Source organism: Poromitra crassiceps (genome assembly GCF_964638095.1).
Source record: "Poromitra crassiceps genome assembly, chromosome: 13".
Lineage (NCBI taxonomy): Eukaryota > Metazoa > Chordata > Actinopteri > Beryciformes > Melamphaidae > Poromitra > Poromitra crassiceps.
In genome coordinates this window covers 416,596-441,642 of record NC_139644.1, presented here as the reverse complement: position 1 = coordinate 441,642, position 25,047 = coordinate 416,596, and the positions used below count along the sequence as shown (strand labels likewise).

The 25,047-nt window shown below is 46.4% G+C and overlaps 1 protein-coding gene across 1 annotated transcript in view; it reads left to right on the top strand.

Moving 5' to 3' along the window:
- The window catches only part of LOC310787379 (multidrug resistance-associated protein 1-like), a gene marked incomplete at both ends in the record, with an annotated part of 143,201 nt that overhangs the window by 61,198 nt on the left and 56,956 nt on the right, over window positions 1–25,047 (top strand). Inside the window, 4 exons of the mRNA XM_083648779.1 lie at window positions 13,480–13,683; window positions 17,248–17,394; window positions 22,259–22,346; window positions 23,905–24,101. Coding sequence (XP_083504905.1) covers window positions 13,480–13,683; window positions 17,248–17,394; window positions 22,259–22,346; window positions 23,905–24,101 — 636 coding nt within the window. The remainder of the gene's footprint in view (window positions 1–13,479; window positions 13,684–17,247; window positions 17,395–22,258; window positions 22,347–23,904; window positions 24,102–25,047) is intronic.

Genomic DNA, 25,047 nt, shown 5'->3' with positions numbered 1-25,047 from the left:
GATGACGCTCTCATAGTGGCGGACTCGAGGGTCCGCGCTATGGAGCATACCAGGGCGGTGACAGATCACCTGCAGACCCTGGCGTTTTTGGTGAACTGGCAGAAGAGTTGCCTCATCCCAGCGCAGGTTGCAACCTTCCTGGGGCTCGAGCTGGACTCTCGGGCCATGCTGGCATGCCTCTCGCCAGAGCGACAGGCGTGCACCATGCGGGTGGCAAGGGCGTTAAGTCTGGGTCTCTCCGTGTCAGTGCATCAGTGCACGGTCACGTTTGGACTTATGGCCTCAGCGGTGGATGTGCTCCCGCTGGGACAGCTATACAGGCGCCCTTTCCGGATCTGGTTTCTCAGACATCGCGTGGACCAGGCCAGGGACCGTTGTCGCAGGATTCCTCTGACATGTCCGGCCCGGCAGGCGTTGAGCAGGTCGGCGGACCCCCGTTAAGAGAGGCACTCTGTTGGGCCGTGTCCTGCTCAGGTTCGTCAGACGCCTCCCCCTGGGGGTGGGGCGCGGTGTTCAGAGGCCACTCGGCATACGGCTGGTGGGGAGCTCAGGAGCTTCACCACATAAACGTGCTGGAGCTGGAGGCGATTCGCCTGGTTCTGCTTCACTTCCAACGGCTGATACATGGGCGCCATGTTCTAATCCGTTCGGACAATATGGCAGTGATCGCCCACCTGAACAAACAGGTCCGCGGCGCTGAACCAGATAGCGGTGGGGATTCACCTGTGGGCGTATCCCCGTCTCCTTTCTTTGTCACATGCCTGCAAGGGTGTGACTCATGCTGTGCAGACGGTGTGGGAAAGGCCACAGGAGGCCAAGCCGCTTGCGCTAACATGGCTCCTTGGTCTACAATGGACGTACCGCCCCTTGCTGGCGCTACACGTCGAGCAGGGGCGTCAGCTCGCCAAGGTCTGGGCTCAGTGCCAGCCTTCAGCTTGTAGCTCTAAGGACAAGCCTGCCGTCCTCGGTGGGCGTATCCCCGTTTCTTTTCGCTGTCAGCGATTCATGTGCCAGGCCGGCTCATTACAGGGCCGGCCTGCTGTCTCGGGGCAACCCGCGTCAGACAGGGTGGGGCCTCCACCCTCAGGCGCACACTTGGCCCCAGGACGGGCGCTATGCGTCCCCCCCGATCCCCCTGATTCGACAGGTCAAGTCAAGTCAAGTCAAGTTTATTTATATAGCCCTAATTCACAAGCATGTCTCAGAGGGCTTCACAGAAAGTATGTCTAGCTAATTCTAGCTGACACAACAGTAACAAGAATATACAGAATAAAGATAACATTTGAACAATTGATAATATAGAAAATATAGGAATGAGGGGAGAGCAGAGGAGAGCGCAGGAGAAGGGAGAATAGCAGGGGGAATGTGAGAGAGTGATGGGTTGGGGAGGGAATGGGAGATGCTGGAGGGTATAGGAGGTGGGGAAGGAGCAAGAGGAGAGAGCAGGAGAGGGGAAGGGAGGGGAGGTGTGGGGGAGAAGAGAGCAGGGGGAGGGAGGAGGTGGGGAGAGAATGAGCAATATAGACGGAGGAGAGGGGGGAGGTGGGGAGAAAATAGGAAATGTGGAGGAGGAGAGAAGGAGAGATGAGGATGCAGGGGAGGGAGAGCCAGGGTAGAGAAGCAGGGGGAGTGTGAGGGAGGGAGGAGGCGGGGAGAAAACGGGAAATGCGGAGGAGGAGGGAACAGAGAAGGAGAGACGCAGGGGGAAATGCGGAGGAGGAGAGAGCAGAGAAGGAGAGGTGGGAGGGTGCAGGGGAGGGAGTGCAGGGGGAATGTGAGAGAGGGGAGAGGACAGAGAGGAGGAGAGAACAGAGAAGGAGAGGTGGGAGGGTGCAGGGGAGGGAGAGCAGGGGGAACGCGAGAGGAGGAGGCGGGGGAGGGAACAGACCTCTCTGAGAGGACAGAGAGGAGGAGAGAACAGAGAAGGAGAGGTGGGAGGGTGCAGGGGAGGGAGAGCAGGGGGAACGCGAGAGGAGGAGGCGGGGGAGGGAACAGACCTCTCCGCCCCCCCCCCCCCTCCCCCACACCCCCCCCCCCCCCCCCCAGAGACGACAGAGAGGAGCAGAGAACAGAGAAGGAGAGGTGGGAGGGTGCAGGGGAAGGAGTGCAGGGGGAATGTGAGAGAGGGGATAGGACAGAGAGGAGGAGAGAACAAAGAAGGAGAGGTGGGAGGGTGCAGGGGAGGGAGAGCAGGGGGAACGCGGGAGGAGGAGGCGGGGGAGGGAACAGACCTCTCCGCCCCCTCCCCCCCCCCCAGAGAGGACAGAGAGGAGGAGAGAGCAGAGAAGGAGAGGTGGGAGGGTGCAGGGGAAGGAGTGCAGGGGGAATGTGAGAGAGGGGAGAGGACAGAGAGGAGGAGAGAACAGAGAAGGAGAGGTGGGAGGGTGCAGGGGAGGGAGAGCAGGGGGAACGTGGGAAGAGGCGGCGGGGGAGGGAACAGACCTCTCCGCCCCCTCCTCCCCCACCCCCAGAGAGGACAGAGAAGGAGAGGTGGGAGGGTGCAGGGAGAGGAGTGCAGGGGGAATGTGAGAGAGGGGAGAGGACAGAGAGGAGGAGAGAACAGAGAAGGAGAGGTGGGAGGGTGCAGGGGAGGGAGAGCAGGGGGAACGCAAGAGGAGGAGGCGGGGGAGGGGACAGACCTCTCTGCCCCCTCCTCCTCCACACCCCCCCCCCCCCCCCCAGGGAGGACAGAGAGGAGGAGAGGGATTCGGGAAAAATAGGGGAGAAGAGGAGAAGGAGAAGGAGCAGAGGGGGGGGAAAAGGAGGCGGGGGGAAAACGCGGAGGAGGAGAGAACAGAGAAGGAGAGGCGGGAGGGTGCAGGGGAAGGAGAGCAGGGGGAATGTGAGAGAGGGGAGAGGACAGAGAGGAGGAGAGAACAGAGAAGGAGAGGTGGGAGGGTGCAGGGGAAGGAGAGCAGGGGGAATGTGAGAGAGGGGAGAGGACAGAGAGGAGGAGGGAACAGAGAAGGAGGGGCGGGAGGGTGCAGGGGAAGGAGAGCAGGGGGAATGTGAGAGAGGGGAGAGGACAGAGAGGAGGAGAGAACAGAGTGGGAGGGTGCAGGGGAAAGAGAGCAGGGGGAATGTGAGAGAGGGGAGAGGACAGAGAGGAGGAGAGAACAGAGAAGGAGAGGTGGGAGGGTGCAGGGGAAGGAGAGCAGGGGGAATGTGAGAGAGGGGAGAGGACAGAGAGAACAGAGAAGGAGAGGTGGGAGGGTGCAGGAAGTGGTAGGGGTTCGGGAAAATAGGGGAGAAGAGGAGAAGGAGCAGAGGGGGGGAGAAGGAGGAGAGAGCAAGAGAAGGGAGGGGGGGGGTGGGATGTGGGGGAGGACTAGGGCTAGGGCGATGACGGCCGGACCTAGGGCTGCAGCGGCGGGGGTGTACGTCAGGCCAATGAAGGACACCTGAGGGGGAGAGAGAGAAGAGAGCGGGGGAATCTGCGCAGAGGTGGAACTAACTCTATAGACAACAATAAAATTAGGTCAAAACAAAATTTATTAGGATTTTTTAGGATGACTAATACTATACTGCTAATTCAGGTCTAGGTAGTCTAGGTCTAAGTTTAGACTGATACTGCTGGCTTGTGATAGCCCGCTCAGCAGTTCAGGACTAAGTTTATTCACCAGCTATTTGATTTTATATCTGAGCTATTGGATCGGCTGATGCCATATTATTAAATTAGGTCAAGTCAGTCTAAGTTTATACTGATACTGCTGGCTTGAGATAGCCCGCTCAGCAGTTCAGGACTAAGTTTATTCACCAGCTATTTGATTTTATATCTGAGCTACTGGATCGGCTGATGCCATATTATTAAATTAGGTCAAGTCTAAGTTTATACTGATACTGCTGGCTTGAGATAGCCCGCTCAGCAGTTCAGGACTAAGTTTATTCACCAGCTATTTGATTTTATATCTGAGCTACTGGATCGGCTGATGCCATATTATTAAATTAGGTCAAGTCTATGTTTATACTGATACTGCTGGCTTGAGATAGCCCGCTCAGCAGTTCAGGACTAAGTTTATTCACCAGCTATTTGATTTTATATCTGAGCTACTGGATCGGCTGATGTCATATTATTAAATTAGGTCAAATCTAAGTTTATACTGATACTGCTGGCTTGAGATAGCCCGCTCAGCAGTTCAGGACTAAGTTTATTCACCAGCTATTAGAATTTCTATCTAAGCTACTGGGTCGACTGATGCCATATTATTAAATTAGGTCAAGTCTAAGTTTATACTGATACTGCTGGCTTGTGATAGCCCGCTCAGCAGTTCAGGACTAAGTTTATTCACCAGCTAATAGATTTTCGATCTAGGCTACTGGGTCGACTGATGCCATATTATTAAATTAGGTCAGTCTAAATTTATACTGATATTGCTGGCTTGAGACAGCCCGCTCAGCAATTCAGGATTGTATGTACTCAAGAGCTAATAAATATTTCTAAAGAATGACATTAGGGGTGCACCGATCACGTTTTTTGCCACCGATCACCGATTGCCGATCACCTATGAGAAATATCTGCCCAACCGATCATCGACCGATCACCGATTACCGATTACCGATCACCGATATATATATATATACGCCCTGGGGTGTCCGTAAAAACACGAGGCAGGAGACAGATGGGAGTTCAACCGTTTAGTTGTCAGTTCTCTTCAGTACAGTACAGCAGTATAGGCTCTTTACAGCATTATGACAGGAATAGTAGGATTGTGTGTGGTCTGGAAAAAGGAGGCAATAAAATATACAAACAGGTCAGTAACCAAGCTTGCTGTTATATAGGCCAATTATAGTGATAATTAACAACTAATAATATATAAATGATAATTAGGTAAACTGTAAGTCAGTTACTCTTAAACACCAGTCTTGAACCATGACTAAAGCCAAAGAGCTCCCACTCATAGAACCGGGGTTATGCACAATAACCGTCATACATTGGGATCCGCATCGAACGAACATCAAAACGACCCGCCCATCGAGGCCGAGTTACAGTGTTATAATTAGCAGCACTATGAGTGCGATCTACATAATGGTGACAGGGTTACATGACGGGAGAAACAACAGAATCACAAGCTACACACCAGCTAAACTCCATCTGAGTAGTGGCATTAATTAGCGCAACAGACAATCAAACGGCAAATGCACGCAACAAACGTTATTGCAATGATTGCAGGTAGATCGATCTAAAACCAAAAGGGAATGCAATACAGGAATATTAACATAATAATGACTTACTGGTTGGTCATATACGCACACATGGAAGAAGGGGATTAGAACATGTTCAACTGATGTTCAAAGAAAGGAAGAAAGTCCGTCTGAACGGAGCGCACATCCACATACTCAGCCGCACACTTTCGCTTCCTTCAAAGTGCCCGCGGGAACATCAATGCTTGCGTGGAAATTGTCTGTGTGTGCGCGTGCACTACCCCGACTACCACCGTGTCAATCTGGGACTTTAATACACACGGACTTAACAGCATGCAAATGCCTCGGTAGGCGGGAGGACTGGAGGTAACTTCTCTCTGCTGAGGCTGCTCTAATCACCAGCTGATTTGTGTGATTCAAAGACGCAAGGGGTGTGTTGACAGTCTGGTGCGGTGTGTGCATGGAGGTGAGTACACTGACGAAAGCAAAGCGTGTGCTTTGCAACACAATGATATAAACGTTAGAGCACAATATGAAAGTTAAACGATAGACATTGAAGACATGAAAATGGGCTGCCTCATGTTTCTCACGTGCAGCATGATCGGCTATGCGATCGGCAACATTAAAGGAATATCGGAAACAGCAGATCACATATTTGAGGTCCAAATCGGCCGATACAGATTGCGTGTCGATCGATCGGTGCACCCCTAAATGACATCATCAAACATAACCATCAAGCACAGCCAAATGATTGGGAGAATAAATGGGTTTTGAGTCTAGTTTTGAAGATTTCAATGGAGCCAGCTTCCCTAACTGACAGAGGAAGCTGGTTCCAGAGATGTGGAGCACGGTAAGAAAATGCTCTGCTACCTGCTGATTTTTTCTTAATTTTAGGGACGGTAAGATAATTACCGTCCTGTGAGCGGAGAGTACGCGTGGGAACATAAGGAATGATTAGCTCAGATAAGTACAGAGGTGCGAGCCCGTGCAAAGATTTATAGGTTAACAGAAGCACCTTAAAGTCTGATCTGGCCTGAATTGGGAGCCAGCCGGAGTTATATGATCAAACTTCTTAGTTCTAGTTAGAATTCTAGCAGCGGCGTTTTGCACGAGTTGTAATTTATTTGTGCTACAAAGTGGAAGGCCAGAGAATAAGACGTTACAGTAGTCGAGTCTAGATGAAACAAAGGCGTGTATTAAGGTTTCGGCATCCGTTGCATTTAGCAAGGGACGGATCTTTGAGATATTGCGAAGATGAAAGAAAGCTATTTTAGTGATATCCTTAATGTGAGCATCGAATGACAGAGTAGGATCAAAGGTAACACCTAGGTTTTTCACCTTTGAGTTTGGAGTAATTACGCAGTTCTCAATGTTCAGACTAAGATCAGTGAGAAATGGAAGTTGGGTTTTTGGGCCAACAACTAGTAGTTCAGTTTTGTTGGCGTTTAGTCGTAAGAAATTATTTGACATCCAATCTGTAACAGCGATTAAGCAGGATTCAAGATTAGCGAGTTTAGAGCGATCGTCTGGTCTAATTGGTATATAAATTTGGGTATTATCGGCATAACAGTGAAAGTTAATGCCATATCTACGGAAAATTTCGCCAAGAGGCAGTAAGTAAACTCCAAAGAGTAAGGGACCTAGGACTGATCCCTGCGGTACACCAAACTTCACTGAGGAGAAAGTGGACATAATATTTTTATATGAGACACAGTGTGTCCTATCAGACAAATATGACTTTAGCCAGGATAGGGCAGTGCCCCGGATACCTACGTAGTTAGATAAGCGGTCTAGGAGGAGCTTATGATCGATTGTATCGAAGGCTGCGCTTAAGTCTAATAAAATGAGAAGAGAGGAGAAATTAGAGTCGGACGCAAGGAGAAGGTCATTGGTTACTTTTGTAAGAGCAGTTTCAGTACTATGGAGTGATCTAAAACCAGATTGAAAGGGATCGAGAAGTTTATTATGCGAGAGGTAGTCAGTTAATTGTGTCGAGACTACTTTTTCAAGAACTTTAGAGAGGAAGGGGAGATTTGAGATTGGCCTGAAGTTGTTAAGAACCTCAGAATCAAGGTTTGGCTTTTTAAGTAGAGGTTTGATTACAGCAGATTTGAAGGAGGCAGGGACAATGCCAGAGGAGAGGGAGCTATTGATAATGTTAAGTAAGGGGGGGCCTAGTATTGGAAGGAGTTCCTTAATCAACTTTGCAGGGAGAGGGTCGAATAAACAGGTTGTGGATTTAGATGAAAGTACAATTTTTGAAAGTGCATTTAGAGAGATAGTCTCAAAATTCGAGAGTATAGTACTCTCGTCTAAGGTTCTAAGGACAGGGCTAGGAGAGGGGTTAGCACCCTTTGTGAGTAATAGAGAGCTGCTAATTTAATCTCTAATACAGATAATTTTACGGTTAAAGAAGTCAAGGAAGTCATTAGCTGTAAATGGAGAGTTTGTATTGGGGGAGGGTTTGCGAGTAAGATTTGCGACCGTGTCAAATAGAAATTTAGGATTATTTTTATTAGTGTTAATAAGATCTGATAGGTAGGAGGCTCTTGCAGCGGAGAGCATACATTTGTATTTTAGTAGGCTATCACTCCAAGCTAGTCGATAGACTTCAAGCTTGGATGATCGCCATTTACGTTCTAGTTTTCTGCATATTAGTTTTTGTGCGCGTGTATCGTCAGTATACCAAGGCGAGGGTTTTTTAGGGCGACGGATTTTAGTACGTAGAGGTGCGATAGAATCAAGCGAGGCGAGTAGGATTGAATTAAATTGATTTGTGAATTCATTAATGGAGTCGATCCGCTCTGGGAGAGAGGAAAGCGGCCCCGATAACAAATCAGCGAGTTCAGTGGGAGTGGTGTAGGTATCGGCTAGGTTTGATTGCCGGAGGGGCAGGTCTATTTTAAATTTAACGAGATAATGATCTGACAGTGCTGGAGGGTATATCATGACTGACAGATCTGAGACGTTAATCCCACGAGCGAGGACGAGATCAAGCGTGTTGCCGTTAGAATGCGTTTGTTCATGAACCAGCTGAGCAAAGCCAAGGGTGTCGACTAAAGATAGAAAGGCTTTGCAGAGTGGGTCAGCTTTACAGTTAACATGAATATTGAAATCGCCAATGATAAGGATACTATCCGTGCGGGTTACGAGGTCAGAGAGAAAATTGGAAAATTCATCAAGAAAAGATGAATAGGGCCCAGGTGGGCGGTAGAGCATAACTAGGTAGAAGGCTCCGAGGCCAGCTATATTAGAGTGTCTCATAGTAAGTATCTCACAAGATAGGAGCTTATACTTTTGATCCTGCAAAAGACCTAGATTTGAGTTATAAATTAGGCCAGCATTGTTGGTGCCACCATTTCTTGACATTCTGGCAACATGCGAATTGTCAAAGTTAGGGGGGGAGGCTTCAATGAGTGGAAGAACAACGTCCGGTTTTAGCCAGGTTTCGCATAATCCCATAACGTCAATATTATGTTCAATGATTAAGTCATTGACCAGGAGGGCTTTATTGGTGATTGATCTGATATTAATGAATCCAAATCGAATAGATTTATCATCAATGTTAGTTAATTTAGAGCATTCGATACCAAGAGTAGATTTAATCTCAATGAGGTTGGTGTTTAACGTTTTGGGGGGTGGACGAGAGCGGCGTGAGGGGACGGAGCGACGAAGAGAAACTGTGTTAATTTGAGAGATCGTGGTATAATACGGAGACGGAGCGGCGGTGGTAACAATCGGATTAATAACAATAAGGTTTGGGTTAGGATATTGCAGAGCGTTTATGGGTCGGTTACTAGTAATAGTGCAGCGCGGACGGAGCACAGTCTGTATTGGATAGACTAAGTTAATTAAACTAGCAGACTCCATAACCGCACAAGTAGAACTAACAGGCTGTCTAGCAGCCTGTGGCCCTGCATGTTGTGGGTGAAACTGTCAATCAAGGATAGCAGTCTGGGTTTGCCGTAGGCAACTATCCAGGTTTTTTGATAAAGTGCTGGCGCCCAATGGGGTAGGGTGGATGCCATCCATCTTAAGCATGCCAGTCATGCCTCTAAAGGAGGGCCAGTTATCTAAGAATAGGTAGCCCTTATCAGCACAGTGTTTGGCCAGCCAGTTGTTGAGCCAAAACAGCCTGCTAAAAATGTCAGAGTTAAGTGTGACAGGGAGGGGACCAGAGACAATTAATGGATGCCGACTCATCTTGCTAGCAAAAGCACAGGTCCTAGTTATGCTGTGCTTTGTGATCTCCGATTGTTTAAACCTAGCATTGTTGGTGCCAACATGTAGTATGATGTTATCATGGGTAGCCTGGGTAATTGTCTGTCTATGGCTGTTTGTTAGCACCCTAAGAGTAGCTTCAATGTCGGGTACTCTGGCCCCGGGCAGACAAACTATCTCGGCTGGTGTGTTAAGCTTGATATTGCGGGTTATAGAGTCTCCAATCAATAGAATAGAGGGTTTAATATTGTCGGGCGGAGCGGACGACGCAGCATGCTGAACAGGAGAGTTAGCAAGCGGCGTGAATCTATTCCGAATCTCAACCGAAGTGGTTTGTTGGGAAACGGGCTGCACAGCGGCGGGCTGTGCACGTTTAACGCCACGGCAGCGTGATATAACTGTAAACCCATCATCCACAGACTGTGGGACCAACGAGACATTGGCCGGGTTGTTCTGGTCGTGCTGCGGGGTAGCATTAACGGGGGCACCAGCTGGACCGCAGCTAGCATCCTCGCTTAATTCACAATGCACATCAGCTACTGAGGTACATTGTAAATTATCAGGGAAGCCAGTCTGGTTAAGTGTAACAAGACTATCATTAAGTGACTGGCGTTTATCGTTCTCTAGTTGGGAAACACAGGTTTCTAATAATTTAATCATATCTAAGAGAGAGTGGATAGTAAGAGTTGGATCGATCTTACCCGATTCGGGAGGGGGATGGCTGGCGTTAGCCATGTCAGGAGCGTGTCGTAATGCTGCGGCCAGAAGCAGCTCACGCCGTTGCGGTGCCCGGGGACCTGAGGCCTTGGGAGCAGAGGCTGGTAGCCTAGGTTGACGGACCAGTCGCTCGGATGTTGTGGCTAGTTGTTGCGCAATGGACAGGACCCGAGATACTGAGGGAGCTGGTGTTGAAGTAGTATCAGGCAGCAGCTTGAAGAAAACTTCATCATCCGAAGGAAATGAGCGTGATTCCACGGATCCACTAAGCGTCGTCGTATTGAATAGTTCCGTAGCATGGTGATTATCCTTGAAGAAAACTTCATCATTCGAAGGACATGAGCGTGATTCCACGGATCCACTAAGCGTCGTCGTATTTAATAGTTCCGTAGCATGGTGATTATCCAGGGGGGAGAGCGAGGGCATTGGAAACAGTTTAGTGTTAGTTGCTAGCTGGTGGCTAGCAGCTCTTGTTTACGTTAGCCTAGCAGGCGGCTAGGCTAACGTTTAGCGATAGAACGGTTGTTTCAGATGTCCGCGGATTGAGAGAGAAGAGTTATTGAGTAGCGATGTGGATATCGCAGGCAGAGAAAAGATAAGATAGCAAAAGGTAGGCGAGGAATTGGCAAAGTAAGTCGTAATAGGCAGAGCTGAAAAAACACCGGTAACACACAGCGTCGCAGCGTGCGGGGGAACAGCGCCTGCGGCTCTTTTTTGTGGCCCTCTTTTGGCCCAAGCAGATATGGTTTGCGGACCTGATCTCCTTGGCTCAGGGACCGCCTTGGCCATTTCCGTCACGGGTGGATCTCCTATCCCAGGTGGAAGGGGAGGTATGCCACCCCTCCCCCCAGCGGGTGGAAACTAGCAGCCTGGTTCCTGAACGGGACATTTTGCTAGCCCAGGGCTTGCCCGAAAAAAAATGGGGTTTGCACTATTCAGAGTGCTAGGGCAACTTCGACCCGCTCTCGGTACATGTACAAGTGGCGGGACAAAGGAGTGGATCCAGGGAACTGTGGTGTGCGGCCTGTTCTCTGTTTCCTTCAGAGCCTTCTCGACGCGGGCCAGTCCCCGCAGTGTCTTAACGTGTTCGTGGCCGTGATTTCCGCTTGCCTCATGGGAATTGAGGGTGGGCCCTTTAATCTTGCACGTCATGGAAGGAGCGCGTAGGTTGCGCGGTGTGTCTTTCTCAAATAGGACTTGGTCACGGTGCTGGATGGGCTCTTGGGTCATCCGGACTCCGTCGATCTGAAGCTTCTGTCTTGAAGATTGCACTGCTGCTGGCCTTGTCATCAGGAAAGAGGGTTGGTAAAAACCTTGCGCATTATTGCGCGGTGTATCAGTGGAGGACATGTGCGCTATGGCATTACATTTACATTACATTACGTCATTTGGCAGACGCTTTTATCCAAAGCGACTTACAATAACACATTTTTGTCAGCAATAGAGCAATCAACTATGCAACACAGTCTATGACAACTACAACTTCTGTAAGGAATAGTGGTACAAGTTTAGTTTAGGTTAGTTTAGTTTAGTTTTTTTAGAGAGAAAGAAGTTAGTTCAAGAAGTTAGTTCAAGAAGGGCCCAGATGGAGCCTGAAAAGGTGAGTCTTTAGTCTTTTCCGAAAGATCGGCAGTGATTCGGCCGTCGTGACCGAAGGTGGAAGCTCGTTCCACCATTGAGGTGCCTCCTGCGCTGGTGGAGGAGCGGAGGGAACGGTGAGAGCTTTGGAGCCTGACCATAGGCTGGTCAGAGGCTGTGGCCTCATGGGTCCTCCCATCACACGTTGTTAGGTACTACAGTCTTGATGTGTCCGGCTCGCTCGTCACGCGTGCGGTCCTGTCAATTGCTAGACGGTGGTGCCGTTGTCACTCCGATGCCACACGATGAGGCATGGGCAGTTGCCATGCGTCCGTTGTTAACCTACGCCTCTCAGGGTCACTCTGGGGAGTGCTCCCTGCAGCAAGGGTGGTTGAAGCTGGCAATAAGTGAGAGCTTGAGTTCGAAACGAAGTAAAACGTTAGGGTTGTGCTACAACTCGGGTTTTACGAGTGAGAACGAGAGCTCTCACTATCCAGCCTTGCTGCGTCGATGCGTCGATTGTGCAGTGGGCTGGATGAGTTGAAGTGATTTGCATGATGGCTGGCGGACGTGACGCAATCACAGCGATTGCTGGGTGCCGCGCCATTCTCATGCATACCATGCCACCTACTGGTGGATGGTTGGTTTTATAGAAAAATGCCATTTTTCGAGTAAAATGAGTGTTCAACCAGTGGTGCTGCTCTGGCAGCGATATGGCGTGAGAGCTCTCGTTCTCACTCATAAAACCTGGGTTGTAGCACAACGTTAACGATTCAAAATATAACTGAATTGCTTTGTTTGACCAAGCAAATCTATTTTTTTATAAGCATTTTACAAAATGTCTATGGAAAAATGACTGTCTGACCAGTCACCACCAGGGACACTGGGACTGTTTTTAAGTAGTGGGTGCTGCAAGGAAGGGACTGTCTTTATCTTTTTGAAATTTACGTTTTTTGGGACGTTTGGATTTGGATGTTTTTTAGCCATGTTTAGAGGAATATCTAATTTTAAATTAACATTAGGTTCTGTTATCTGTTATGATGATTCAGTATTTTCTCCTTTTCTCACTCACTTTCATGTCACCACCTGCTCTCCCTTTAGGTCATTTTACACTACAACAGACAGCAACACAGGCAGAAACACTTAACTTATTTAGTATTATATTTTATTATCTTATTATTATAAACCAAACATCAAAAATAACATCTCCACCCTCTTTGCTTTGCTCATAGTCTTCAACTAAACCCTAAATATTGCAGTATAAAGCATATAAAACACATTTTAATCATATATATATAATTGTTTTAATTTACATTACAATTCCAATACAAAACAGCACCCCCACTTCCCGCGCACCTGGTCACCACTTGCCCACAGGCATCCAATGACACTCAATCATGAGACTTAATCTTCTTGGAAACCATTTTTAATTTGTCCTGTTTGGTCTTAGATTTGTGTCATAGTTCTGTGGAGCCCGACATGAGCCCGACAAAAAAGAAAAAAGAAAATAGGGCCCCTTCATACTGAGGGCCCCTGGGCACCTGCCCAGGTTGCCCATATGGTAGATCCGGCCTTGAGTGGAGGAACATTCTGTCTGAAATAGACACGACCAATCAGCAGGCTACTTCCACTAAGTCAGACTACCACATCACAAATTGTAATTGTTTGTGTGCCAAAAAGAAAAGAAAAAACTCAAAACCTCAGTCATGCCTCACGCTAGGCAGAATCTGGTTTAATGGTGAGTGTAGCGCACTCTGACCACATTGTCCTCCAAATCCCCTCATTCCTGAGTCCTGATTCTAAATGCTGTTCTGCACCTAGGAGGTCCAGATGAAGTTCATGGATGGACGGATCAAGCTGATGAATGAGATTCTGAATGGCATCAAGATCCTCAAGTTCTATGCCTGGGAGGAGGCCTTCCTGGGCCGGGTAGGAGGCCTGAGAGAGAGGGAGCTCAATGCACTGAAGAAATCCCAGATCCTCTACTCCATATCCCTGGCTTCTTTCAACTCCTCCTCCTTCCTGGTGAGATATGGTGGCATGCTGACAGAAATGCTAAACTACATAGTTATAAATTAGAGTTTTAAGATTGAACTAGTACTTGATTATTGCTAGTATTTTTTAACCTTCAATTAACCAGGCACGGGCAGATCAGTGGCTCAGTGCTTAGCATTGTCATCTCACAGGAAGAAGCTCCTGTGTGGAGTTTGAGTGTTTGCATAACATCCTTGGTTGGAATCTCGGCCCTGGTCCTTTCTGTGCAACAGGTCCTCTTACTGAAATGACAGAATATCGTCGCTGTCCGATGAAAATCACGTATCTCCAAAAGGGCAAGTTTTCAGGAACTTAAAAAAACCTGTGCTCTTAAAATACTGAACACCACGGGCCCTATTCTCCCACAGGCCTTCAGCGCTAAAACGGGCCTTAAACGCAAAAAAACGTGCCTTGCGCCTGTTTTGGGATGATATCAATATGGCTTTACGCTGCCAAATGCGCTTTAGGCCGAATGGGCATGGCGCAGTCCCAGAATGGGCCAAAGTGGGCGTGTCGGCGCTAACTACCGGCCTACTGATATCTTCGCACCTGGCCTACATTTAGCGCTTTGCGCCTTTGAAAAGCAGGCCTATTCAGTGCGCCAGTGTCAAGGAGTGCTCTTCTGCCTCTCCCCTGTCACCCTTCTCTGTCTCTCTCTGAAACCAGGCCTATTCAGTGCGCCAGTCCTCTTCTGCCTCTTCTCTGTCACCCTTCTCTCTCTCTCTCTGACTCCCTCGCTCAGACAGACACAACACATAGCAGCACCCAGCTTCCCATAGGAAATAGCAGTTGTAAGTTTAGTGCCTGTGAATGTCCCAGCATGCAATTGGGTCCTCCATTTCGCTACTAAATAGCAACCAAATGAGCCGAAATAGATATAAAAGGTAGATCTAAAATAATGTGTAATGGTAAGACAACCTGCAATTGTAGAACATTTCAATATTGGACCAAATAAAACATCGAAATGAAACACCACCCTATGTGAAACATATATGTCCTCTTGAGCCTATATATACCCCTTGTGGGTTTAACGTGATTTAGATAAGTGACAGCGGAACGCGCTTCTGTGATGTGCTATACTGTGATGTCTGCTCCAATAACTTGGCCCTACTTCACATTTAGTTTTACAATAAAAACACATTTATGCAATGACTTTACATAATGTAGGCTATATTTATGTGCATCATCCTTCCTGCAGCAGGCGAGAGAAAATGATATCTTTCTGGACAAACTTTCACCAATCTAATAGGCTATATTTTTCTAGCTGATGCATTTAGAACATTATTTTCACTTTGATCTTGCTATAGTGTAGCGTATTTACATGCTTGCAGTATTGAAACTGCAGTTAGATTGGTTTGAGAAGCATAATAATATGGAATAATAGCCTATAATGCAGACAGACAGACTGGATGAAGGGAGGGGGGGGGGCAGAGCGTTTGGCTTTCGTCTGGTTTTGCGGGATCACTGGAATTGGAGCTAAAAAGGCAAGCGTGCGATTCCTTTATTGCAGTTATCCAATGAGCATGACGGTGCATAATTTTACGCTTAAAAGGCGTGGTTGTAATGCTTTAGGCTGCGTGTAGCGCCAGCACGACGATATCAAGTGCGCTGGTCCACGCCCACTGATTTGCGCTGCGCCAGGCGCTCGGCCTAGAAACAGCGCCGATGCAACGATAGGGACCCACATCCTCAAAGTTGGCACATGTCTTCATTATAGTCAGTTTTTCCAAGGAAGTGTCATTACATTATGAATATTTTACCTGAATAAGCTCAAATGGTGTTACAGGATTACCAGTCCGATTTTGAGGCACTTTCTCCGGGGCAAGCAGCCTCTAGCAGCCATAACCCTTATGGAGCCGTCTCTGGGGGACACAACCTCTCCCTAATGCTAACATTACTCTTGTCAGAAACCACTTTGATCTGCATAGTTTAAATGAGTTTGCAGGCTAGGAAAACATTTTTTCGATCTATTTATGTCAGACAAAGTCACAATAAATGAAACGAAGCAGAAATATACAGCGGTGTTCGGTTCTACAGTGCATGCTTTCCAGGTAATTCCTCATGTTGGAGGGGGTTCAGATGGAGGTAGGGGAGGAGCTTTGAGGTTCTCCTGTCGCATACGCTGTGTGATGGGCAGCTCTAACATCCAGTGGTGATAAATAGATTACCCAATAAAACATGTTTTCATTGGTCATTTAGACGTCAAAACCTACCAGTAGATAGAGGAGAATGGATATATTCCATCTATAGTAAAAAGTAAAACTAGTAAAAAATTTAGTTAAGTGGTTTTCATTGGACAGCGACGATATGTAGATTTCCAACAACTCCCAAAACAACATGAGCAAGTGCCCCTGTGTCTTCTCTTCATTTTTCAATGCCACCGGCCCGGTGTTCACAGTGGGAGAGGCCCGGTGTTCACAGTGGTAGAGGCTCGGTGCTTGGTGGGATTGGTGGGACTGGTGGTGCCGCATTTCCTGGTTAGGTTTAGAGATAAACAACTTGGTTAGGGTTCAAAACAGAACACGTCGAGAGGTGAACTGAGATGCTTGCAACGAGGAAGTTGAAACACGAGGAAGTTAGCAGTCCACCAATCCACCCCTTATGTGTCAGTGAGCTATTCCAATGTCTTAAAGACTGCCAGAGGTCGCCCGTACTTCCTGGTTACAGCTGTCGACTCTCACATTATGCATTATGCATTACTACACGCATGCATTATGCATTATGCATTACTACACGCATGCACTTACTCACACAACTGCAAGAGGTCGCATTCGAAAACATATGTCGTTTTAACCCCCTTGAAAAAGTGTTTTGTGTGGGGTAAGGGTTGCATGGGTTGATTGATTGTATTCTGGATAAAGAACAACAACATCCAAGGGATCATGGTCCCTGGTCTTTATAAAAACATGACAAACAATAACACATAGCATCATAAACAAAACAGTCAACAGTCAAGAATGAAAAAGAACAGGAGATCTGAACCAACATAAGATCCAAAATTATTCCAGCATATTGCTCTAGCTTACTCGGCTTGCTCCAGGAGCTCTGGTTTCCTCCCACAGTGGACTGGCAACCTGTCCAGGGTGTTTTTTTTTACTTGGAATCTGCATACCACAAAAGATTGCCATACATTCCCAATGAAAGGAACGCTTTTGGCACTAGTGTTCTACTACTACAGCAACTATTACTATGACTACTACTGCTGCTACTGCTGCTACTACGACTACTACTGCTGCTACTACTACTACTACTACTACTACTACTACTACTACTGCTACTGCTGCTACTACTACTGCTACTACTACTGCTACTACTACTACTACTACTACAGTACTACTACTACTACTGCTACTACTACTGCTACTACTACGGGCGGCTGTAGCTCAGGAGGTAGAGCGGGTCGTCCACTAATCGCTTTCAATAAAAGAGGTCGGTGGTTCCATTCCCGCCTCCCCCCATTTACTATTACTACTACTACTAGTTCTGTTCAGTTTCTTCAAACCTGACCACTGACCAGTGAAGAATATAGGTTCTTGCATTTTGTGTTCCCTACAGATAGCGTTCACCATGTTTGGAGTCTATGTGCTGATCGATGACAAGAATGTACTGGATGCTCAGAAAGTCTTTGTCTCCATGGCCCTCATCAACATCTTGAAGACTCCGCTCAGTCAGCTTCCTTTTGCCATGAGCACCACCATGCAGGTCAGGACAAATGACATCATCACTAATAGGCTATTATTTTCCTGTTCCATCCAAAATAATTAGCATGGCGTATTAGCACACAGGGTCTGAGATTTTTGCTCTTCTAACCTTTGATTTATGATAATATTACACAAAGGCCCCTCGAATGCAAACACAATCCAAGCCCCCTCCAGTGTGTTTGGTCATTTTTAAGATATTTCATTTGTTGCCGAGTCATGAGCCTGTTGATTAACCACAATTTTCTTTACTTTTTACTTGACTTAATTTGTTTATTTGGTCAGGACAGTACACATTAATGAACAGATACCTATGCAGAGTCATTATGATAACAGTAAATGTTGGATTTAGCCAACAGCTCATTTGCATCCGTAGTCCTCAAGACATAAAAACATACAAGATAAAAAAACATCAAAACAGAATACAGTAGGGGAAAAAAGTATTCGCCAGTATATGTTTTTAAACAGATAACCTCATTTTATGCTCAAAGTAAAAAAAAATAAAAAAATATATGGTGTCGTTAAGAACAGGTGATGATGTATGACTATACATCAGGTGGAAAGTACTCAAGTAAAAGTAAAAAAAAATTATTAGTTGTTATAGTATTTTTATAATGCTATACTTTTACTTTTACTTTAATAATTTTTATAATATATGTCCTAATTGAGTCTTTTTAAATGTAAACTGAGTAAATGAGTACATTTAGATTTTTGTTTTGCACACTGCAAAACGGGACTGCTCGCAGAATCACGTCGGCCAAATTTAGCATCACTGACATGGCTGCATCTGAACGAGCTGTGCAGTATCAAAGACAAGACAGACAAAGACAGGGACAGCTTAGGGAACACGTAGGGCCCTATCGTTGTATGGCGCTATAATTTGCACTGCCTTTGCGCTGCATTTGCACGCCTCTTATTGCTATCTTCCCAGCATCTAAGCTATCGTCTGCCTCCACCGTCCAGTTTTGCACTGTGATGACACAGGTGTAGGCGTGGCCCAGGCGTGTCGGTGGGCCTCTAGCCTATCATGTGTCTCGCACAAGTGTCATTTAGCGCTGTGGGGAAGATACCGTCGGTATGTGCAAAGAGAGGTTTGGGAGTTGCCCTTCCAAAATAGGCGTTACAGCGCAATGTGTTAGAAAAAATCGCCTTGGGTGCTCTCAATTTTAACGGCAGGAAATAGCTGGTCTTAGCGCAAACGCAGACGTACGCCTGAGCGCAGACAGTCTCCACATCTCCGTGCAGTGCAGGAAATCCTTGCTTGGATCCATTTAGGCACGGCATGGATGTCACTCCACTCGCGCCTGCACACACTCTTCTCTCCTCGGAATGCCACGTTGATTTTCAACTATAGCCTACATTGCAGAAAAAACACACCTTGATTTAAAAATGAGAATCGTTTGTCATGGTTTTATTAGGCTACATCATTCCCGACCATACAGGTTTGTGGTGTGAGGTAACAGTAGATTGCTTTTGAGAAAGTTGTGATGGTGTTGTGCCAAGCTGCGTCTCCCCACCCTGGCCGCCCCAAAACACCCAGGGGACCGACCCGTAGTGTCCGGCCAGTACAGTAACCTCTTTCCCTGCAATTGCACGCATGCAAGACCAGCTTCTCCACAGCGCGTGACCGCAGTCAATGGCTTAACCAGAGTGGACAATTCTGACACAGGCTATTGAAATAGGCTAGAAGTAAAATCTCACACATTCCTACCCTTTAAAGAAACAAATATTTTTAGATGTGTAGGCCTATGTTATAGCTATGCTCTCTTACACAATATGATCTATAATTGTAGTATCTCTTACACAATATGATCTATAATTGTTAATCGTTGGATGGGGTTGTTTCCTTTTCTTGTACCCGTCTACGTTCGGCGGTTTATAAAAAAGTATATATTTATTTGTAATTGAATGTATTTCCAGTTTTGACTGTATTTAACCGTCATGTCCGCCTATACTGTGGCACAACACTGAAGAAGGCCTACGCGCCGAAACTGTTTGTTGCTGTGCTGCTGCCCTACCCAGACTACAGGTATTAAACCTTTGAAAGGACTTTTTTGTGTGCTGGCTCTTTCTGCTGTGACTTGATATTATATGTGCCTTGCACCAAAGTTATTTATACATTTTTTGGAGTGTGCTCGCTGTTCACTTTTTTCACTTTTTTTTTGCCTATATGAACGAAACGTCTACGGTAATTACAGTAAGCGCACGCTTTGGGACATCACTGCATAATTGCGCTGCAGCCCTCTCTCTCTTCCCTCTCTCGTTCTCTCCCCCCCCCCTCTCTCTCTCTCTCTCTCTCTCTCTCACCCTGTCTGTTTTCTCTCTCTGTTTCTCTGCTTGCTCTCAGCAAGAAAGAAGCTGGTGACATGATGGCGGTGACGCTGTGGCTTTTAAGGGGAGTGATCTCACCTTGTGAATCCTTTATTGGCATAAACACGCCTATGGAGGTTTGTGCTGAGATCACGTGAAGCGCAGCGGGCCGACACGCCCACAATTAGGGCTTTGCACGGTGCTATTCCAGCACAAAACGGGCGCTAAGGCAAAATTACCACCGGTGGGAAGATAGAGCCCGTAATGTGTTAAATGTGTGAAATGTATTGGGGTACATAATGAAAATATATATATATTTTAAAGTAACACAAATTAGAGCTTAGATGGGGCGCAAAAAAACTAGCTCGACCCAAGCCCGTGCACCTTCTGAGCCCGGCTGGGCCCATCCCATTGGCATAGCCAATGGCCAAGTCATGTATACTGGGGGGGAGCTGAGAAAAAAAGAGGGAGGGGAGTGCGAATGAACAAGCAGTAATGACGGTGAGCAACTATACAGTGTATACAGCTGAGCAGTGCAGCGCAGAGCTAATCACCATGGCAACAGTAAACAATCAACGACATAGAAGAAAGTCAAGCGTGCACATATAGCCAGAAAAATGCAGCATGAAAAGCAGCAAGGCACAATCACAGATGTATGCTGCACAGCAGCAGCTTTAATAAGCACCTCCTCTCTGAGAGCTGCTGTTTTCATGCCTTCTTGGTCGAACGCAACAGTCTCCATGACTGTTGCGCAACTTCTGCCTGGCTCTGTTCTGGCTCTGTATGGCGGGCTGGGGTCTTTGTCACGCTGGGCTCAGCTGGCATTTTCAGTCCTGCTGTGTTGGCTACAGTTTGTAGCATTCTATCCACCACTGCATCATCTCGCAGTTCTTCTATGTTCTTTCCAAGCACATTAGTGCACTCAAGGGCACCCAGTGCGCTCGCTTTGCGATGCTGCAGGCTTGTGGCCACAGACTCACAAGGCAATATTGTTTGGGTCCTGCCAGCAGAGGGTGCTGGCGCACCTGCAGCACCCATACTTCCCACGGTTATGCCCATTGGTTGCATTTATGGGCCCGAGTCTGGCCCGAACCAGAAATGTTAGTATGTTGGCTGTTTATCTAAACTATATCTATGTTGTCTGTTCAGTCTCGTGAATAATACAGTGATTGATAAGGTTCTAAGGCTGCGTTTCACAAACTATGGGACGGGGCTCTATTTGGGTCGCGGACCTGTGGGGGGTGGATTGCCAACTGGTCGTCATGGCAACTTATTACCATATGTTTTTTGTTAGTTTGGGTCCCAGGGACACACAAAATGTATCTTTTGGGTCCCAAGATGAAAAGCTTTGGGAACCCCTGTCTCTAAGGTTACAATTTACATAACTGATTATTAGACCAAATAGCACCCCAATTATAAAAAAGTAAAAGAAAGGGCCTTATATCTGACCATGAGCCTGGCCCGGGTCCGAGGAATAGAAGGGAAATTCTGGCCCCACCCGGCCCTGACCCACGGGCCAGGTCGGGTTCAGGCAGGGAATCTAACCTCTAACCAAAGCAAATGTACTTTTACTTGAGTACTTTTAAAATTGGCTACTTTTTTACTCTTACTTGAGTAATTTCCTGGACTAATACTTTTACTTATACTTGAGTTAATTTTCACTAAAGTAACAATACTTGTACTTGAATAGAAATTGTCAGTACTCTTTCCACCTCTGATTGTTTTTTATTCAGGGGCATAGTGGATGGTGGGTAAACGCCTCTTTGAAATTAGGCACATTTTCAGTTCAACTGTATCAATCAATCAGGTGGTAAACTACTCACCTTGGATACCCACCTCTGTATTTACCACTACTGTTTGTATTATATGCTTTCTCTAAATGGTATTGGCAGTGTTAGAAGGAGATTTTAATTATCATACAATGCTGGATATTTTAATGAATAATAAAAACACACCCATTTAAAGATTTTGCAACTTTGTTTTGCAGCTACAATGAACCTAACCCAGTCCCACTTATTTCGGGGTTTTTTCTCTTAAAAATAAATGGTAAATGGACTGTATTTATAGAGCGCATTTTATATAGTTTATCAACTACCCAAAGCGCTTTTACATGAATACCTCACATTCACCCATTCACACACCGACAGCGTCTGCAGCCATGCAAGGCGCTAACTGCTCGTCGGGAGCAGTTAGGGGTTCAGTGTCTTGGTCAAGGACACTTCGACACACTATAATGTTGTCATAGAACACCAACATTTATACAGGTAGGAAATCTGACGGGAGGGGGCCTTTATAAATTGGATTGCCAATGAATTCATCATGAGTAGCAAAATTCCAGAAATGAATGATATTCACCAAAATCACATTCACAAATTATTCCTGATTCAATTTTCACAGCTTTCTTGGCAAACTCCATGAGCTCTATTCATCTTGCTGTGACAGATTGTACCCCATGTAATCCAAACATGAAGATAATGACAGATAGCATTCATAATCTGCAGTACGTGAAGCTGGCAGATGTGTAATAAGTTTGTGGTGGATGGTTTGTCTTGGCGCAGGCCATCATCTCCCTCAAACGTCTGGGCAAGTTCCTCTGCCAGGACCAACTCAAGCCAGACAATGTGGAGCGACTCCCTTACAGCACTGGTAGGGAGAAAATGCGCTCATGTGCACGCGCACGCGCACACACACACACACACACACACACACACACACACACACACACACACACACACACAGACACACACACACATCCTTGTCTTTGTTGCATTCTAAACAAAGATGTCACTTCAATTATCAAAGTAAGTTCAGAATCAGAATCAGAAAAATTTAATTGATCCCCGAGGGGAAATTGGGACATGCTACAGTTGCTCGTACTCAGGCATGGAAAAATATCAACATAAGCATCAAACATTATAACAGACATAGGACTGTTCCATACAATGAAATAGAATAAAATAAAAGTTACGTAGCCTATGTACAGTAAAGTGTCACAAAATATGTGCATTTTCTATCAGTCATTCTCAAGTACCATTTAGTAAAGTGAAATATCTGAGGTACCTACTATTTCCTTACATACATACATATCCTGTATACCGCAGAGGGAGTATAGTAATAATATTAGTCATAGTAGTAGTAATAATAATAATACAATAATAATAATAGTAACAATAATACAACAGTAATAATATATTAATAATAATATAAAATTAAAATAATGATAATAACGAGTAAGGTGCATCCAGTCAGTAAAGTGAAAGTGTGGATTTTTGATTATTGCACAAATTGTGGTAATTTGCAGTTACTGCACGTTGAGTTTTATTGCCCCTCGCCGGACTAGAACCAACCTCCTGGGGACTTGTCAGGTTTTATGATTGGGGTCAATATAGGTCAAGTATTTAGTTATACGTCATCGTCATCATGTGCCGTACGTTTTCCACAGCTCATGGAGAAATAAACAAGGAGTTAGGAAAATATATGAATGAAGCCTGCAGTGTTCCTATCAACTATGTTGACATGGCAATACATTTATTGAACCTTGAACCTTGAATCTAATTTGATATGGATAAAAAAAGATCATGTATTCTGATCGGGGATCAGACATAATTATTTATTACCTTGAAATAGCACCTTGAATCTGTCACATTTGATTGTGAGAAACTGCTGGCTCTCCGCTAAAAGACTGTAATATACGACTTGAGACTAATTCACCGTAGGTCTGCGACCTGAACCCCACGGGCCCTGAGACCGGATGGTTGGGTAGGGCCTGGTTTTTAAATAAACAATTAGGGCTCGGTTGGGGATAGCTTAATTGTCTTGGGCATTGGCCGGGCTATGGCCCAAGTTTTAGGCCCGTGCAGGGCTCTAATTCACACCATGTCAGCCTATAATGACATGTACAGTATTGCTTTTTGGACAAATGATCTGCTTTGGAACAAGCAGCAAGGTGCTATTTAGATGTAGCGCTGTCTAGATAGATTATTATTCAATGGATTTCTAAGTTGATGTGGAGTCTGCCTGGAAATTCCAGTCCAAATGCCTTTTTTCCCTTTTTCTTCATTTTACTACTTTGCCATCTCCCAATGTCTCCAAAATGTGCACACGCCACATGACCACATGTTTTATGGTGGATTTTTCATTGAGCTTAAAATCAAATGGGAGGAAATATATAACTTTTAAGAGTCTCGGTCTCTGTCTTTCCTAGATGAGGATGGAGTTGTGATCGAAGGGGGAACCTTTGCCTGGTCCAAGGAGGGGCCCCCCTGCCTGCGAAAGATCAATGTGAAGGTAAAGAGGGGTTCCCTGGTGGCTGTGGTCGGCCATGTGGGCTCAGGGAAGTCCTCTCTGCTGTCTGCCATGCTGGGAGAAATGGAGAAGAGGAGTGGCCACGTCTCCATCAAGGTAAAATCACTAGAAAGCAACCTGTAGAAATAAGTCTAAAATGTCTGGAATGTCTACTGGATCTGTGTTTGAACACCACATATTTCAAATACAATGGTGTTTACTACAGACACTAACCAGTGTCCCCCATCATAGTCAGTTTGTACATGGAGGAAGTGGAGAGGAAGGCCATGGATATCTATTACATTACATTACGTCATTTGGCAGATGCTTTTATCCAAAGCGACTTACAATAACACATTTTGTCAGCAATAGAGCAATCAACTATGCAACACAGTCTATGACAACTACAACTTCTGAAGGCATAGTGGTAAAGTTTAGTTTAGTTTAGGTTTTTTTTTTTTTTTTTTTTTTTTAGAGAGAGAGAAAAAAGTTAAGATTGGCAGTGATTCGGCCGTCCTGACCGAAGGTGCAAGCTCGTTCCACCATTGAGGTGCCAGGGACGAGAAGAGTCGCGAACGGGATGAGCGACTTTTGAGCCCCCGTAGCGGAGGAGGGGCGAGGCGTCCTGCACTGGTGGAGGAGCGGAGGGAACGGTGAGAGATTTGGAGCCTGACCATAGATTGCAGGTACCGAGGGGCTGTCTGGTGTACTGCCCTGTAGGCCAGAACCAGTGTTTTGAATTTAATGCGTGCCGAGATGGGAAGCCAGTGAAGGTCACGGAAGAGGGGAGTGACATGAGAGAATTTGGGTTGGTTGAAAACCAGATGGGCTGCAGCGTTCTGAATGAGCTGAAGTGGACGGATGTCAGCGGCAGGAAGGCCAGCCAGAAGCATGTTGCAGTAGTCCAGGTGGGAGATGATAAGTGACTGGACCAGGAGTTGTGTCGCTTCCCTGGTGAGAAACGGGCGGATTTTGTACAGGGAGAACCTACAGGAGCGTGCTGTCGCAGCAATGTAGGCCGAGCAAGACAGCTGGTTGTCAATGATCACCCCAAGGTTCTTAG